Source organism: Oncorhynchus gorbuscha, linkage group LG25 (genome assembly GCF_021184085.1).
Source record: "Oncorhynchus gorbuscha isolate QuinsamMale2020 ecotype Even-year linkage group LG25, OgorEven_v1.0, whole genome shotgun sequence".
In the NCBI taxonomy this organism is placed as follows: Eukaryota; Metazoa; Chordata; class Actinopteri; order Salmoniformes; family Salmonidae; genus Oncorhynchus; species Oncorhynchus gorbuscha.
Window position 1 is genome coordinate 15,456,755 of NC_060197.1, and position 18,510 is coordinate 15,475,264.

Here is an 18,510-nt window from a genome sequence, read left to right on the forward strand (position 1 = left end):
CGTCCCCCCCCCTGGCTGAAATTAGCACATCGAATAGCTTAGAGGTGGGTACTAATAGCTGGAAGCATGAGGACGGGTCTCATGTATAAATATCCACATCAGTCGGGGACTTTAATGTCTGACCTTGGGCCAAATCACCCAACTATTGTCACTGTTTATCATGGGAAGCATGTAGGTAGTACAGTACACACACAGGGGCAATGAGATAATATACTCTATAGCAGGGATGTGTAGTGTACAGCTAGACCACACACATGGAGAAACATATTGCACTGTAAGTGGTCCAATAAACTCTAGGACTATTAGTGAAAAAGTCATTTGATCATATGGTAATGTGGTGCGTAGATACCACAAGAGCTGATAAAATAAGGACGTCTGTGAAAGAACATAGCTTCTGTGAACTTACTACAAAATCGTACACCTATGTACGTAACTCCAACCTGCGTAGGCAAACTCATGTTTTAGTTTTGTCACCGTACTGTGTAGGAAATTATAAACTGGGTGGTTCGAGCTCTGAATGCTGATTGGCTGACAGCCGTGGTATATCAGACCATTGACCAAGGGTATGACAACACATTTCCTTTTATGGCTCTAATTACAATGCTAACCAGTTTATAATAGCAATAAGGCACCTCGGGGGTTTGTGGTATATGGCCGTGTTGCGTAATGCCGGAGTATATTGGCCATATACCACACCCCCTTGTGCCTTATTGCTTAAATATACAATTGCATTCTCATCCTTTTGAATGAAACTGAAAGTATGGTTATAAAGTCAAGTAAGCCTATGTCCTTGTAAACCCTGCATCACACTAGAAGCACAATAACGTCCTCCTCTCTGTTGCTCCTCTTCTTCTTCTTCTTCTTCTTCTTCTTCTACTTCTACTTTGTTGTGAGCAAATGAGAAAAAACCCAAGGTAAATTCTGCTGGTATTTGTCAGGGAGTTCTTGCTGGTCCCCAGTGATATTTATTTGATCTTGTTTGCTTCATTATTCATCTTGTGGGACCCTGTTGTGACTTGTGGATAAATGCCATATGAAAGCATTGTGATCTGAGGATGCATCTCCACTTTTATCCCTGCTCCCCAAACAGATCAATTAGTAAAACTAAACAGTAAATTATTAATCAGCTTGCTTTGTGTCCTCGTTCCATCGCTGGAAGAAAACACTTCATTAGAGTGAAAAACATCTCGTGATTGAGGGAAAGTATAAGCCGAGCTGATGTCGCTCTGGCGTCGGGAAAATAAAAAGGAGAGTATAATTATCGAGGGTGTCCATCATGCCAGGTAAGTTTATTTTCCTCCAACACCGTCCCCCTGAAATGACGTGCCCTTGTAAAATGGGGTCAAGTGGAGTGGTTCAATGTCATTGGCCTCGTGTGTCGCCCGATGGGTGCTTGTGATTAAAATAACACCAGGCTGTTACATGTCACGGAGAGGCAATCATACCATACTTCCAAAAATATTCAGATCAGTCGTATTTTAATGAGGTGTATGGACTCAAGAGGGTTTACCAGCCACCAGAGAACCAACCTGAGGATGGTGGGATGGAGAGACAGCACGATACACCAAAAGAAAAAGAGATCCAGAATTCCAGGGTCCACTCCCTTGGTCTACCGATTGCTCTGCTGTTCTGAGTTCGGAGCAATTTGAATAAATTATTCTGGGGGGGGGGGGAGAGAAAAAAATGACTTGGTGGGTTCATTTTGTGCGAAATTATATTTTCACTGGAAAGGTTAATTTTGAAGGGAGCTTGAATGGCTGGAAACGGTGCAGCTGAGAGAGCCAGGCAGGCAGCCTCGCTCGGTACGGTGTGGAGGAGAGGAGAGAGGAGGAGAAGCGGCAGTTATTAAAAGCGATTGCATTTCCTCCCGGTTGTCTCCAGAGAGCAGAATCAGTGGAGATGTTAAACCTTGCTTGACACCCCAGTTGGATAATTGTGGGTGTGGGAGCTAATCAGCGGAAGATGTCTCCTCAATTTAAATCTTGTCAGTTAGTCGAGATTAGGCCCTCCTGTATCGGGTGCCATTAGCTTTGTTGCATGTCAATGTTCGAGTGAAGATGTACGCAAGGTCCGGCTGCAAGGGTAAAAAGAGGTGCTTGACAGTGGATATATAACAGGCAGATTTATTCAAGCTAAAACCCAGTGTGGCATTTTCTGAGGAAACCATAAAAAAAACCTGTGAATTTATGCAGCCTTTTGAAATTGCATGTGTTACCACTGACCTAACCAGGCGCCCAGTGGAATAAGAATGCAGTACATAGGGATGTGTTCCAGCTTTTTTTTTTTTTAGGTATAAAAGCATTTCAACGTCTTAAAATGTCTTCAACAACAAGGAGAGGGCAACGAGGCAAATAGACTGACTTGGATTCAACACATACAATCAAAGACTATTACAATTCCACTCATGTTCGGGATGAGTCATAAAATATACAGTACTGTATATATACGCAGTCTTCTTTTTAACTACAGATATTGAATTATAGAATAAATCTGGGGCTGGAGGAAATCATATAGGATCCATGCGTTAACGGCGCCATAAATAAATGGTTAATAATCTGTGACGCCATGTCATCTCATTAATAAAAAAGGGGTACAACTTTAGCCAGGGCTTTAAAAGAGGGGACTAACTCAAGAATGTGCAGTGAATTTTATAGCTCCTCAGTCTGGCTGGCGTGGGGCCATGCCTTTGCATTCCCCCATGGTAAATATTTGTAACAGATTTTCTCCTGCAGGACAAAAGCTCCTTTCACTGAGCAGGTCCCGTAACCTCGGAGCGAACGCGGGGTCAGGCCAAATAAACAAGGCAGTCGTGCCAAGTTCACCGGCCCCAATGATTCCTGGGCTGGGCCCGCCGCATACCAGCTTCTCTCCTCATCACAAGTGGCTGAGTGCTGACAGATGTTTCTGCTAGCCGGGGCTAAATGGAAAAGAGACCCCTCCTCCTCTCTCTCTTTCCTTCTCTCTGTATCATTCATTCTCTTTCTTTCTTTCTTTCTTTCTCTTTCTCTCTCCTCTCCCTCTCTCTCTCTCTCTCTCTCTCTCTCTCTCTCTCTCTCTCTCTCTCTCTCTCTCTCTCTCTCTCTCTCTCTCTCTCTCTCTCTTGTAGCCTCTCTCTCGTAGCCTCTCTCTCTCTCTCTCCCTCTTTTGTAGCACTGTCTTTCTTCCTTGTCAATGCTGCTGGTAGCCACTTGTAATCCCAGGCGGAAGGCATTCTCAGATGTATGGAATATGAACTCCGGTAGACTCCAGTGACCAAACAAAGACTGCCCGAACAAAACAGCAATCCAACAGACCAAACAGTCAGGGATACAGTATGTAAACTCAAACCAGAAAAGCTGAACAGCAGAGACTCTAATAGTCAGAAGAGTCAAATATACAATACACTGGTTGGTTGTTTAGCAACTATAGGGCAAAACAGACAGGGTTGTCTTAAATTGTTGACAACATGTAAATTATATTTCTTCTCCAATATTTATTGCAAACCTAAATACATTTGCACAATGAGCACTTGTTGTCTCTCAAATACACCGTTACAGTTGTTGATTAGCTAGCTAGCAAATCGTAGCCATAATTAGCATAGACGTGACAGTAAAAACACCTCAAAACAAGATGGTATCAATAACAAGGTGAATCTAGCTGAAAAAAGCCACCTACGATTCCCCAGATGGCAGTTTCGTGTCATTGATGCTAGCTATCTGGCCATCCAGAATCACAACAACACACAGACTTCTGCCCCATTGAAGCGTGCTCATCGTTTTACTGACGTCGTCAGCTAACCCATCTTGATCAGCTTAGATTTCACTGAATGACACCCATATGTGGACACAACACCTTCTCCCTCATACAGGTTCTCTTGTACAGTCTGAGCTCCTAGCATTGAGGTGAGTAACCTGAGAGCCAGGTTCTAATTATCAGCTCCGAGGAGGGAGGGTGGTGCTGCGCCAACACCGTGGCCCAGCGAGACCCTCTCTGGCTGGGGTCGGGAACCCTCCAACATCATGCATGGAAGAAAGTGAGACATCGACTTAGCCTAGCCCACCAGACTTTTACCCCACGATTAGAGGCATCAAAGCGGGGAGGCAGAGGGGGCGCTGTGAGGTGTAACAGGTTGTAACGAGTTCACGGCCGGGCAGCTGGAGGGCCAGACGGTAAGCAGTTGTTGCTGGCTGTTGTCTTGAGCCCCAGACAAAGGCTCAGTGTGGGAAACAACAGGTACAGCTGGGGGAGCGGAGTGAGACATTGATCCAGAACCGCACACGTTTGACACCCCTCTGAGGTCTCCACTGGTGGCCTCACCTCAGCAGCCAATCCATGGCAGCCAGAAGTAGTAGTGGTGGTATTGTTTGGTTTGTAATGTCTGTATTAATTTGCTGTTTTTATTTTGAATGTCTTATTCTGTAAACATGATTATTATCATGTGCTCGGATTGAGTCAGAATTGCTACATTATAATAACCTACACAGTATAAGGGTATCATATAATATTATACAATATGTATAAGGCTATCAAACCAATCCCGTATTTATATTCTAATAACAATGTTAATGATGGGGAAAATGTAAAGAAGGATGTCTCCTTTGAAAAAATAGAAGATTTGTGTTTGCGTTTAAATATCAAAGTCTGTACAGAGGGACACATTAAATATATTAAAAAGGAAAAAAGCGGTTGCCATTTTATCTCCTAAGTTCTAATAGTCAGTAAAAACATTAATTATTGATAAGCCTGGCAATTGATTAGTTAATCAGATAATGTAATTGAAAAATGAAAATCATCAGACTTGAGTGAGTGTCTGCTACATTCAAATCCACATGGGGGTAGTGGTGATGGTGTAGGGGGGTTTTCATTTCTTTGGGGATCGGCCTACGTAGAATTTCATCATTACCACGCCACACTATAAAAGCAGAGTGGTGATTAAAAGAAGTTGATTGATTTGGCTCTCATTGGAATTAGCCGTCCTGTTCTGTCACGACTCTCTCTCTGTGTGTGTGTGTGTGTGTGTGTGTGTGTGTGTGTGTGTGTGTGTGTGTGTGTGTGTGTGTGTGTGTGTGTGTGTGTGTGTGTGTGTGTGTGTGTGTGTGTGTGTGTGTGTGTGTGTGTGTGTGTGTGTGTGTGTGTGTGTGTGTGTGTGTGTGTGTGTGTGTGTGTGTGTGTGTGTGTGTGTGTGTGTGAGTGAGAGGGAGGATCAGCAGTCACAGCATGGCCGACTCTGGGAGAGAGCGTGTGTGTGTGTATATGTGTCGTCAAGAGGTGGCCCCACTCCCCCAGTTTTCACTCTCCGGCCGCATGCACCGCTCCGCACACACACACACTCTGCACTGCGCCACACTCCTCCAACCCACAGCACAGAAAGAGAGAGCCTCAGCACCAGCAGACACAAAAGCTATTGATTTTACTATCCACCACAATGAATGATAATCCTTAGCCAATTTCTGAATTTAGAAATGAGTTCAATACTAATAATGATAGTGGAAGGGTTCTTTAAACTGTAGAGAATTGAGAGAGAGGAAATGGGCTAGAGAGAGAGAAAGATGGAGGAAGGGAAGATTTGTGTAGTGTTTGGCTTTGGAAGAAGAGTGGATATGACTTCTTGCCATGGGTGTAATTAAATAAAGATTACACCAATGGTTTTACAGTATAAATTACTACATTTTTACTCTCAAATACAATTAATCTTATTTGACTTTCCTCAATGGACTGAGAAGCAGAATAGGGCTGTATTCTATATTCCGCTGTTTTTTGTTTTTTAGCAACTGGCAACTTTTAAATGAAACTATTTCAAATCCACCTATTTTCATGCATCACTCTTCGGCTTTAATTTTGCAATTTCCAATATACAGGAGTCTACCAAATTCATATGCAGTCTTATAGCCAGTTTCACATTCTCCATACTGCTTTCCGCTAAACACGGTCTTCCATAAAACTAAAACAAGCACATAAATATACTTAACATTCACATTGTTTGGACGATTAAAACAAAAAAAAATCTGTCCAATTAAACAATAGACAAGCAGAAATGCAGGAACTAACCGTACTGTAACAATTATATATTTTCTAATTTCTCCACACAAACTCCACCAATAAAACTTCAGAAACAGCCATGTCAAATGTTGCAAGGAAGCTTGCTATGTGTGTGCATGGCCGTGTGTATGCTCCCCTGCATGTGTGTGCATGGCCGTGTGTATGCACCCCTGCATGTGTGTGCATGGCCGTGTGTATGCACCCCTGCATGTGTGTGCATGGCTGTGTGTATGCACCCCTTCATGTGTGTGCATGGCCGTGTGTATGCACCCCTGCATGTGTGTGCACATACATGTGCATATCTGCATACATGTGTGTGATCTCACAATTGTGCGCACATGCGTGAGGAAGCGAGCATGAGTTCATGCGCGCATACATGTCTGTGTGTGTGAGACGGGGGGGGGGGGGGGTAGTCTTTTATTTCGGTAGCATGCAGTCAGGCACACACAGTGGGGTGATGTGTGTTAATCAGAAGCCCTCTGCCCCTGCCGGGGTGTTAATTCGGGGGCCCGTTAAAGAAAGGTGTAGATTAATAGATAAAGGAGGTCCATGGGAGGGTCAGACTGATACGGACGCACAGGGTTCCGGGTGCTTGTCAGACGCCTGCTCGGATTAAGCTTCAGGTTCCTTCTCCATTGTGGAAGGTGAGAGGTTAACCATTTACCCAGTTCATTGGGCTCTCAATCAGATTTTCAAGGTGGATGGTGGAATATCTACATAAAGACATAGCATCTGTATGCCCCTCAGGCTTCATTTGTATAGAGCTGAACTAAGGGCAATGCAATGTACTAGCAATATGCTACATGCCATTGGGGATTACAGGGACATTGAATAGGGTGAAAGAAGGAATATCATGTATATGTGCACGTGTAAAACTACAATATATTAATTGGATCATATTTGTAAATGCAGAGATGGCGATGTGTTTGGATAGAATATCTACAGGCTATCTGTGAATTCCTAAACCTTTATGTACCACAGGTATACATGTTAACGTGGGGCTCAATGCTTTACTCTTTCTCGTTTCAGGAATCCCTTGGAATAATGTATCAAAGGAGGAGAAAATCCCAGGGAGGAGGAAAGACAGGGGGGAAAAAGAGAGGGTAGGGATAAAATGCCGAACATGAAACTCTGCAAATTTGACTTATAACAAGCAAAATTACACCCTGCTGTCATTTAAATTATGGCTGCCCTCTATAAAGGTGTCTTTTAGGTGTGTTAATTGAATCCGGCACTATTTTCCAATAATAATCTGTAAAGTTCAGCCATCCATCCCTCACAGGATCCCTGCCGCGTGCCAGAGGAGGACGTATCTATTTCAGTGGCTTAATTTATTTTCATGATTCGCTGATAATGACTGCAGTGCAGGCTGTACATCAGAATTAACCTTCATTTCACTGAGGTATATTACAATGACAGTCTCAGACACATTTCACCTACACAAAGGGCATTCTCCCCTTCCCTCTCCCGCACTTTATAATCATCCTCAGCAAGACGAAGATTGTTTGATAGCCGATTAATTTTCATAGGAAATCAAGTGGCCACAGCCCCCCCATGCAACCACACAAGCTTGTGCTTAGTGACTTTTCTGGCAATTAGGTATTTTATTTAATCTTTTCTCTTTTTTTCTTTCTAAATTGCATTTTTCTTACTAACCCCCCCTCCCTTTCTTGATATCTCCGCCTGGTAATTTATTTTCGGGCGATGGCAACATAACAAAAGTCCTGTAAATTAATCAGGGACATCAAGCGTCAGAGAGAGGAGAGAGAGAGAGAGAGAGAGAGAGAGAGAGAGAGAGACGGGGGCCCTCTCTCTAATTTCTATGCAAACCATTAAGTGTCAGATATAAATGGTTTCAGTCAAAAAATTTCATTAGGGACGTGACGTCACATTTGAAGCCAGCGCCGGATCATCTCCGTCCTATTTTCTCCCTCATGAGCTCTTTGTTCTTCTGGCCTTTGTAGGATCTCGGCACTAAAAAGGCCCTATGCAAATTACAATAATACATTTCGCTAAGCACCGCAACGACGGCATGATAGCCTATTTAGAGTGAAACCAAAGCAACATTCAATTTATGGTATTAACCCAGGTTGCCAAAAAAGTGATTAAGAAATTACAGAGTTGGTTCTCACTGCATGAAGTTTTTTTTCCACCCTCATTGACATGGCACCTATAATAAGGAAGGCTGATAATTGGAATATTCTAGAGAGCAGAGAGCAGCCAGGGCTCTGTTGGAGCTAAGAGCTGGGGGTGTGCTCTCTCTATTGCTCCTCTCTGAAGGCCTGAACCAAGAGTGCACACACACACAGTCTGTCTCTCTGGTAGGGCATACACCTCTATTGGCAAGAGCACAGACTCACAGCCTGCAGGTATGTGTGTATGTGTGCGTGTCCATCAAAGACACCGATCCTCAGCCCTGTCTGTGCCAGCAAATAAATATAATCAATCTTCCATTTACATACAAATGGGCTCTCCCCCTCTACCCCTAGTAATCTGCTGCCTTCTTCAGGGAGAAGAGTCATATTCACTCCATACTGCAATTTAAAATGTATCATCAGATGGTCTATTGATAGTTTTTTTCTCCTCCACTTCATTTTATTATTAGAGGATATTGAAGGCTTGTTGGGGCCGACGAGGCACATATGCTCTGTGATTTCCTGCCGCGAGGACACGATTATCACGACTATTGACATTGTCACTTCTCCCATCACTTATCATTGCTTACCGCCCCGTTTTCTCCTAAGATCAGGCTACATTATCATGCCGTTTAGATAATGTGTGTAAACGGCGGGGGACAGTGCCACCGACGTCCGTGTCACTAATGTGCCTCATTCACTCAGTGTCAAGTTGATGGGCCATGGGCCCCTGAGAGCGTGTCAATCCCACTTTGGACAAACACCCTCCATCAAAATGATCAGTAACACTGGGGGCCGCCGAGACATTACTCACATGGAGGGGGGAGGGGTCAGAGAGAGAGAGAGACAGTCAGAGAGAGACGGCCCCACATGACCTTCATCATGTCTACTGATACAGCACTTGGGGAAAGGAGGGAGAAAGGTCCCATAAAGTATCTTTACCCTTTAAGAAATGGCCCTTCGATGCAAAACGGCGACAGCCGTCAATAGCGACCTACTGTATTGTCAACGTCCATCTTCAAAATGCAACTTGTCACCATGTAATTAATGTGTCAGAAGCAAGGCGTGATAACACATTAAATCATCCACCATCCGCCTACACTTAGATGCTTGATTGTGTAATCTTTGTTATACATTGGATAAAAACATTCAAAACGATTGCACTATTAACCGTTTCAGTCACCCTTCTCTGGCCTTTTAATCAGGGTTTAATAGCCGTTATTAACTCATTAAGGACCCGTTGGAGAGCTGCTGTGACCTCCAACAAAAGTTAACACTCTGATGCAAGAGTTATTTCCTCATGTTCAATCATTTAATTGCGACCTATGCAAATTTGCTGCTGCTCGTTACCAAACCAGCTGAAATAATTAAGTAGAGTGGCTCAAATTAAAATACAAATGGGGAGATTTTTGCATTAGCCAGTATCCATCCCCCCCAAAATCGATGCTATTAAAATTGGTTCAGTTGTTTTTAGTGAGCTCAGCAGCCTTGGCAGAATGTGCGTTCTCTGTTTTTTAATATGAGGCCTCTATAGGATGTGTGGACTGGCTTTGACAAATATACGAATAATAGAAAATGTCATGCCTGCTCCCGCTCTTTCCCCCTGGCACTCGAGGGCGCCAGACTGTCCAGCATTACGCACTCCTGTCACCATCATTACGCACACCTGCATCCCTCGTCACGCGCATCAGCGATTCATTGGACTCACCTGGACTCAATCACCTGTGTTGTTACCTCCCCTATATCTCTGTTCCTCAGCTCTGATCCCCGCTTCTGCATTAAATCACATATGTAGTTTTGTTCCCTCCGTTCTGATGCTGTTCCTGTCCTGTCCCATGTCCGTCGATAATTAAATGATCACTCTCTGTACCTGCTTCTCTTCATCAGCGTCGGTTCTTACAGGAAACACATATTTACATGTTTTACATCAACACCACACATGGACGATTTTCCAGTCTATGTTTGCTTCTGTCGGGCAATAAAACTTGTTAGGCCTCATACTGCACGCCTAATTTGTATACTCAAAAGCGGAAAAGAATTTCATCAACATCTAATTCCACTATAAGCGGTAATCGGAAGCCGGAGAGACAAGTGACTGTGTGTGTGTGTGTGTGTGTGTGAGTACGTGCATGTGTTTTGTGCGAGTGACAGTGTACCATGTGACTGCCGCCAGTAGAGTCTGACAAAGTAATGCAATTAGCTGCGATAAGAAACTGTTAAGATGTTTTTCTTTAGGTGTAAACAAAGATGTCATCAGCTTCAAAGATAAAACTGAAGTGAGAGAAATATGTCTGACAGTACTGCATATCTACAAAGACTGACTGTCACAAATAAATTACTATTATTCTCGAATTAATAATTATTTTCCCAGAAAGTGAACAGCTGATTCCTGTCTTTTTTTGGGGGGCGGGGGCGGTGGGCGTGTTAGAGTACTTCGAAATGAGTAGGCCTATCACTATGGAAAGTATTCTGACACAATGGCAGGTGTACTATGATAACCAGATACAGAACAGACACAGTACAACTGTTGGTTGCCCTGCCATGTACAGAGAACATGATGATGAAGCAGCAGTTTGTTAGGACAACATACCCCTCCCTGCAAGTGATATACCTGAGAGCATCCACGGGAGCAATCTGCATTCCCTCTCCCTTCTCGGCCTGAAGCAAAGTTCGATCTGGGGGAAAAAAAAACATATCAAATTAACCAAAACTGTCACTCAGGAATTACGACAGGACTGAATACCGCAAAATATGTTCTTTGAAGTCCTCATTTCAGCAAAAATTATATAAATATAAAATGGACTTTATATCTAATTAAAATGATAACTGCATTCTCATTTTTCTAACTCTCCATATCCTCAGGGCCAATTGGGATAGAGTGAGTTTTTTCCCTTTTTGCAGCCTTTCAGTCTCTCTCACTCTCTCCTTCACCACGGCTTTCTCTCTCTCCTCCTGAACTGCTCCTACAGCAATATCACATCATTACCATCTCCCCAGCTGAGCTGCAGCCAGCCGTTATCATGCAGCATTATTAATCTTCTTGTCTTATCAACTTGCAAATCACAAACCATTGAGCCTTATGGCGTGGTTTTGGGTTGGCCGTTATTCATTTTGTAGGTCTACCTAGCCTCCCGGTCACCCCCTAAATCACCTGACGATTGTCAGTCTCTTACTTCTGCCCTGGCCCCTGTGGCCCTGTACTGTAGCAGTGGAAGGAATCCACGTCTCTCTTTCTCTCTCTATCCTTCACTTTCTTTCTCTCTCTTTCTATCCTTCACTTTCTCTCTCTTTCTATTTTCTCCCTCTCTCCATCCACCCTTGCTTTCTCTTTCTCGCTCCCTCTCCCATCCTACCCTTTCCCCATCTCTCTCTCTCTTCACCCCCCCCCCGCTCTCTCTGTCTCTCCCTCTCCCTCTTTAAAGAGAGGGCCCCTGCCTTTGAAACAAGGAGACAGTGAGGAGGACACATTTCATTAATGGAGAATTAACATCGCACTGCTATGAGTTGACCTCTTTTCCTGACACGTATGTCCAAGTCATTCTAGTAATTCTTTCCCCTGCCATTAGTATTCTGGGTGGGATAAAGCAGAGCCAGGCAGAGCAGAGAACAGCTAACAGAGCAGAGTCGGGGAAAGTTTCTTGAAAGCGCCACCACTGACCCTGCATTCCTGTTCTTCACTTAAGTTAAACATTTTTTTATTTTATTACTAAGGCTAAAATATTCAATGTGTTGGAAATGCAGTGTGGCTAATGCTATGCTATTTGAGGAAAATATGTGGGTAAAGAGCATGTGTGTGTGTGTGTATTTGAATTTGCATTTCCTTTGAAAACTTTGCATGATAAATTACTTTTTCTCGCCCCTTAGCTCATTAAACGCTCTACAACAGGTAGCGCCCATTAAATATTAAGCAGAAGACAAAGTGTTCTATGTGCACATACCCACACACCGGCCAAGTCTATGTGGACCAAAGTACTAATCCACCATCTCATCTCATTTAACATCAGTTAAAACCGACAAATCTGTTTTAACTTTGTTAATTTTGATTTAATCATTCAGAATTATTTACAGTAGAACATGAGGGATTTCGATTTCAACATTGACTTAATAATGGTGAAAAATACTAGTTGTCAGACAACATTTATGATGAAAAGTAGTCTTTCATTCCAGTAATGTAATTGACAGCCCCTTTATGCATTGGAAACTTCAAAAGATAACTTCCTCAACAATTTGGATGAAGAGTAGGCCTAGGCTACTTTTAAAACACACACCCACCCTAACACACGGCATTAAGGCTTTCGCAGTGGAAGATATTTTAGAGGAACATTTTCCAGGAATACGTGGCCAACATGATAATTCCCAAAGCTTACCTAATCAATTCTGCAGGCTTCATCTGCCTCCTATCAGGCCCTTAGAAGAAATCAGCTCTGTTATACCTCAAGAACACTTATAAATAATGAAAACAGTTTCTTAAAAAGAAAAGACCGCTTAAGGACAAAATGTTGATTACAAAAGTGCCTTTTATCCATGTCTTCATATTTTAGGATTCTCAAGTTGCAAGACTCTGGGTGAGGTACTACTAGAACTAAATACTACATTTGACCAAAAATGAACTCGAGATTTTTTCAAAAGTGCTGACAGCACAAAAACAGACATACAGGTGGTATTTGGATATAGACATTCAGATTCAAATCTCTCCACGCTATCACTTTGATCTTGTGTGTATCATCTTGTCCTTGAAACTGGTCTGAACTCTGTAGTTTACAGCAGGCAGCACACCATGGTCGACCATTAATCCAATATTAAAGTCATCCATCTTTGAAGGGGCAATCTGTGATTGCTACATCAATTTTTTGACTTTTAAATTAACGATATATAGCCACTGAAGAATATAACTTATAAATGCCTCATCGGCTTTGTTCAATTGTCGTTCCTTATCAGAACACAAAATATAAGCTTGTTTTAATCCATTGTTTATAAACTGCAAACAAACTTTAATATCATGGATGGCCAGTCCCTGTATCCATAGCGCTGTCTATGAATTTGAGAGTGGTTCCATTTCTTCAGCCCCTTCCCTCAGCTGTTTACCAACAGTGGCAGGGTTGCCACTTAGTTATTGGTTGAACTGCTGCTTTAAACACAGCCTGAATTTACCTCAAAAGTTTCAAAAGAGTACAGCCAAACTCAGGAGGTATAACATCTCCAGATGACGAGTCATTTATAACGTAATATGTGTACCTGTGTGTGTGTGTCTGTGGACGCAGTACCTCCGTTGTGTGAGTAAATGGAGAGAGTTAAAACACTGAGACAAAGCCGAAAAGACCTTTACATGTTTAACAGCATGTGTCCTATTTTGCCGTGCTATTGCTATGCAGAGGCAGTACCAGAGGGACAAGGCAGACTTTTTATGCCTGCCTATAAATTAGAGCGCTTGTGGGTTGATGAGCAGTGAAGGGGAATCGTGCCTGATTCCCGGGTGAAGCTGCTGTGAAGGGAGCGGTGACGGAGACAGGCAGCTGGGGCCCTAAAAAGTACAAAACTATTGTGGCCAGAGGACAGACACACACACACAAATGCAGGCATGCACACGAAGACGCACACACACAGACCACCCGAAGCACATGAAACCCCTCACACACGCTCAAATCCTCATGATGGCTATCCTCTATCCTGTATGGCTCGTCCAGATAGAAACAGCCGCTGGGTTTCTCTCCACACACTAGGTATACGCTGGCCTTACATTGCCAGCAGGCTCGGGTTCTACGCTCCTCTTGTTTCCTTCAGTGAGGATTTACATTCTGCTCCTGGCAGGTCAACCAACAAATTGACCAGGAAACCACAGGAGATAGGCTGGAGGCTGGAGGCTTTGGCTGAGCTGAGAGAACTGCTCAGAGAACAGCCTCCCTCATTGGAACCACTGATCAGTGCCAAGGTTTCCAGTGGGAAGGCTAAGGGAGTCGGAGCAGTGGACGAAAGGCTGGCAGGCAGGCTGGCTGACTGCATGCGGACCTTCCAGGGACCTGGTGGAACTCAGAGGCCAGTGTCCCCCCAGCGGCAGCCTGCAGGCCAGAAGCCCGGGGCTATCGCTCCACAAATCAGCCCCGTTTTCCAATCAAACATGGGAACCAACCAGGGAACCAGACCCACAGAGTTGCTTATAACAGTGAATAATTTACCACACAGAAAGGTCGTCACACCAAACGGACAGATTTCTCTCTTTGAAAAAACATCTCCAGGCCCCATTGGCCCGGTCGGTCTGTCTCCAATCCTCAAAAGTACATCTCAATCTTTAATGCACCGATAAAGAGAAAGGGAGGGGAAAAAGATGGAGCACATGGAAAGCCCGAGCGTGAGTGTAACATTTGTAGATTTTTACATTTAGGTTTATTAAAGGGGAACTGCAACCGCTGACTTGGCCTCGTATTTTGGCTTGCTCCTCAAGAAATGTTGGCTGCCATGACAGGAGCCAAACGTGAGTTGGCTTGGGGGTGTGGTTTGATGTGCGTGTTTCTTGTGTGTGTCCTTGCCACCACCAACACACCTGTCTGTCAGAACCTTGCCCACAGCTGTTTCCCCCCACGCAATTACAACAAACAAACCTGCTGCAGGTTGAGTTGAATAACAACAGAAAGATGTATGCTGAGATGCCGGAGGAAGCTTTGAAGAGGTCAGTAGACATAATATAAACAGAAAGATGTATGCTGAGATGCCGGAAGAAGCTTTGAAGAGGTCAGTAGATATAATATAAACAGAAAGATGTATGCTGAGATGCCGGAGGAAGCTTTGAAGAGGTCAGTAGATATAATATAAACAGAAAGATGTATGCTGAGATGCCGGAGGAAGCTTTGAAGAGGTCAGTAGATATAATATAAACAGAAAGATGTATGCTGAGATGCCGGAGGAAGCTTTGAAGAGGTCAGTAGATATAATATAAGCCATTTAGCAGACACTTTTATCCAAAGCAACTTACAGTCATGCATGCATACATTTTATGGATGTGTGGTCCCGGGAATCAAACCCACTACCCTGGCGTTATAAGCGCAAATGCACTACCAACTGAGATACAAAGGGCAGAGTAATACGAGAAGATGTGATTGCTGAATGTAGTATATACATACATATATATTATATGTATAACATATATTTTGTGTACACAATACTAAAGAAATAGTGTTAGCACTTTTCACCTTTCATTGTCATTCCCAGCCGATGTCATTCTCCCTCCCCATATTGACTGATACCATTAAAAAAACATTTTTTTAAACAATACAAGTAAAAGTTGACTCCGTAATGCAGAGTGCCAGGTCTCCCTCAATTGAGAGATATCAGTATCAATCACCTTGCAAGTCTCCATGTGCTGGCTCCATACATGTTTCTATGAACACATACACATTCCCTGTTCTATTACCAACGGCAGATTGTATAGGTAATATCTGACACACAAACAGGTACTAATGTTGAAGTTTTAACGGGTAAGACAATCAAACGACCGAGGCTGGCATCTGGCAAAACCATCACCAGTCCTCTCCACCTGTAACAATAGGCAGAATTGTTGCAGAGTTCAGTGACGCATTGAATAAAAAGGGTGTTGCAAATACTGGACATTTCTGCTGTACTGTATAATTAGTAATCACCTGCAGCACCACATTGTGGATTTGTTGAGTGCCAGGTCTCTCTTCATTCGGAGACGTCAGTATCAAGCCTGTCTGTCGGTCAGGACTCTATCACATAATGTTGCAAGTCTCCAAGGGCTGGCTCCATAGATGCATCTGTGAATTGTTTTCCCCCCTCAACAATACACACAATACCCCATCATGACAAAGCAAAGATGGGTTTTACATCATTTCTGCTCATTTTTAATTTACAAAAAAACTGAAATATCACATTTACATAACCATTCAAACAATTTACTCAGTACTTTGCTGAAGAGTCTTCTGTCAGGTTGGATGGGGAGTGTCACTACACAGCTATTTTCAGGTCTATCCAGAAATGTTCGATCGGGTTCAAGTACAGGCTCTGGCTGGTCAACTCGAGGACATTTAGAGACTTGTCCCGAAGCCACTCCTGAGTTGTCTTGGCTGTGTGCTTAGCGTCGTTGTCCTGTTGGAACGTGAACCTTTACCCCAGTTTGAGGTCCTGAGCGCTCAGGAGCAGGTTTTCATCAAGGATTTCTCTGTACTTTGCTCCGTTCATCTTTGCGTCGATCCTGACTAGTCTCCCAGTCCCTGCCGCTGAAAAACATCCCCACAGTATGATGCTGCCACCACCATGCTTCACCCTAGGGATGGTGCCAGGATTCCTCCAGACATGAGGCTTGGCATACAGGTCAAAGAGTTAAATCTTGGTTTCATCAGACCAGAAAATGACCCGTCTTGAGGTGCCTTTTGGCAAACTCCAAGAGGGCTGTCATGTGCCTTTTACTAATGAGTGGCTTCCATCTGGCCATTCTACCATAAATGACTGATTTGTGGAGTGCTGCAGAAATGGTTGTCTTTTTGGAAGGTTCTCCCATCTCCACAGAGGAATTCTAGAGCTCTGTAATGGTGACCATCAGGTTCTTGAACACCTCCTTGACCCAGGCCCTTCTCCCCCGATTGCTTAGTTTGGCCGGGTGACCAGCTCTAGGAAGAGTCTTGGTGGTTCCAAACTTCTTCCATTCCTGAATGATGGAGACCATTGTGTTGTTGGGGACCTTCAATGCTGCAGAAATGTTTTGGTACCCTTCCCCAGATATGTGCCTCAACATAATCTTGTCACGGAGCTCTACGGACAATTCCTTCGACCTCATGGCTTGGTTTTTGCTCTGACATGCACTGTCAACAGTGGAACCTTATATAGTCAGGTATGTGCTTTTCCAAATCATGTCCAATCAATTTAATTTACCCCAGGTGTACTCCAATCAAGTTGTAGAAACATCTCAACAATGGAAACAGGATGCACCTGTGCTCAATTCCAAGTCTCATAGCAAAGGGTTTGAATACTTACGTAAATATGGTATTTTTATTTTTTATAAACAGTGGGGCAAAAAAGTATTTAGTCAGACACCAATTGTGCAAGTTCTCACACTTAAAAATATGAGAGAGGCCTGTCATTTTCATCATAGGTACACTTCAACTATGACAGACAAAATTAGGAAAACAAATCCAGAAAATCACATTGTAGGATTTTAAATGTATTTATTTGCAAATTATGGTGAAAAATAAGTATTTGGTCAATAACAAAAGTTTATCTCAATACTTTGTTATATACACTTTGTTGGCAATGACAGAGGTCAAACGTTTTCTGTAAGTCTTCACAAGGTTTTCACACACTGTTGCTGGTGTTTTGGCCCATTCCTCCATGCAGATCTCTTCTAGAGCAGTGATGTTTTGGGGCTGTTGCTGGGCAACACAGACTTTCATCTCCCTCCAAAGATTTTCTATGGGGTTGAGATCTGGAGACTGGCTAGGCCACTCCAGAACCTTGAAATGCTTCTTACGAAGCCACTCCTTCGTTGCCCGGGCAGTGTGTTTGGGATCATTGTCATGCTGAAAGACCCAGCCATGTTTCATCTTCAATGCCCTTGCTGATGGAAGGAGGTTTTCATTTTCACTCAAAATATCACGATACATGGCCCCATTTATTCTTTCCTTTACACGGATCAGTCGTCCTGGTCCCATTGCAGAAAAACAGCCCCAAAGCATGATGTTTCCACCCCCATGCTTCACCTTAGGTATGGTGTTCTTTGGATGCAACTCAGCATTCTTTGTCCTCCAAACACGACGAGTTGAGTTATATTTTGGTTTCACCTGACCATACGACATTCTCCCAATCTTCTTCTGGATCATCCAAATGCTCTCTAGTAAACTTCAGACGGGCCTGGACATGTCTGGCACTGTAGGATTTGAGTCCCTGGCGGCGTAGTGTGTTACTGGTAGGCTTTGTTACTTTGGTCCCAGCTCTCTGCATGTGGTTCTGGGATTTTTGTTCACCGTTCTTGTGATCATTTTGACCCCACGGGGTGAGATCTTGCGTGGAGCCCCAGACCGAGGGAGATTATCAGTGGTCTTGTATGTCTTCCATTTCCTAATAATTGCTCCCACAGTTGATTTCTTCAAACCAAGCTGCTTACCTATTGCAGATTCAGTCTTCCCAGCCTGGTGCAGGTCTACAATTTTTTTCTGGTGTCCTTTGACAGCTCTTTGGTCTTGGCCATAGTGGAGTTTGGAGTGTGACGGTTTGAGGTTGTGGACAGGTGTCTTTTATACTGATAACAAGTTCAAACAGGTGCCATTAATACAGGTAACTAGTGGAGGACAGAGGAGCCTCTTAAAAAATAAGTTACAGGTCTGTGAGAGCCAGAAATCTTGCTTGTTTGTAG

General features: G+C 43.5%; 1 protein-coding gene across 2 annotated transcripts in view; it reads right to left on the reverse strand.

The window, feature by feature from the left end:
• Positions 1-18,510, reverse strand: part of LOC124013955 (myoD family inhibitor domain-containing protein-like) — a 195,541-nt gene that overhangs the window by 21,021 nt on the left and 156,010 nt on the right. The window contains exon 5 of one of the 2 annotated variants that reach the window (XM_046328539.1): positions 10,765-10,828. In XM_046328539.1, the coding sequence (XP_046184495.1) occupies positions 10,765-10,828 (64 nt within the window). Of the gene's footprint in view, positions 1-10,754; positions 10,829-18,510 lie in introns of those variants that run through there. The other variant, XM_046328541.1, reaches the window with a different exon arrangement.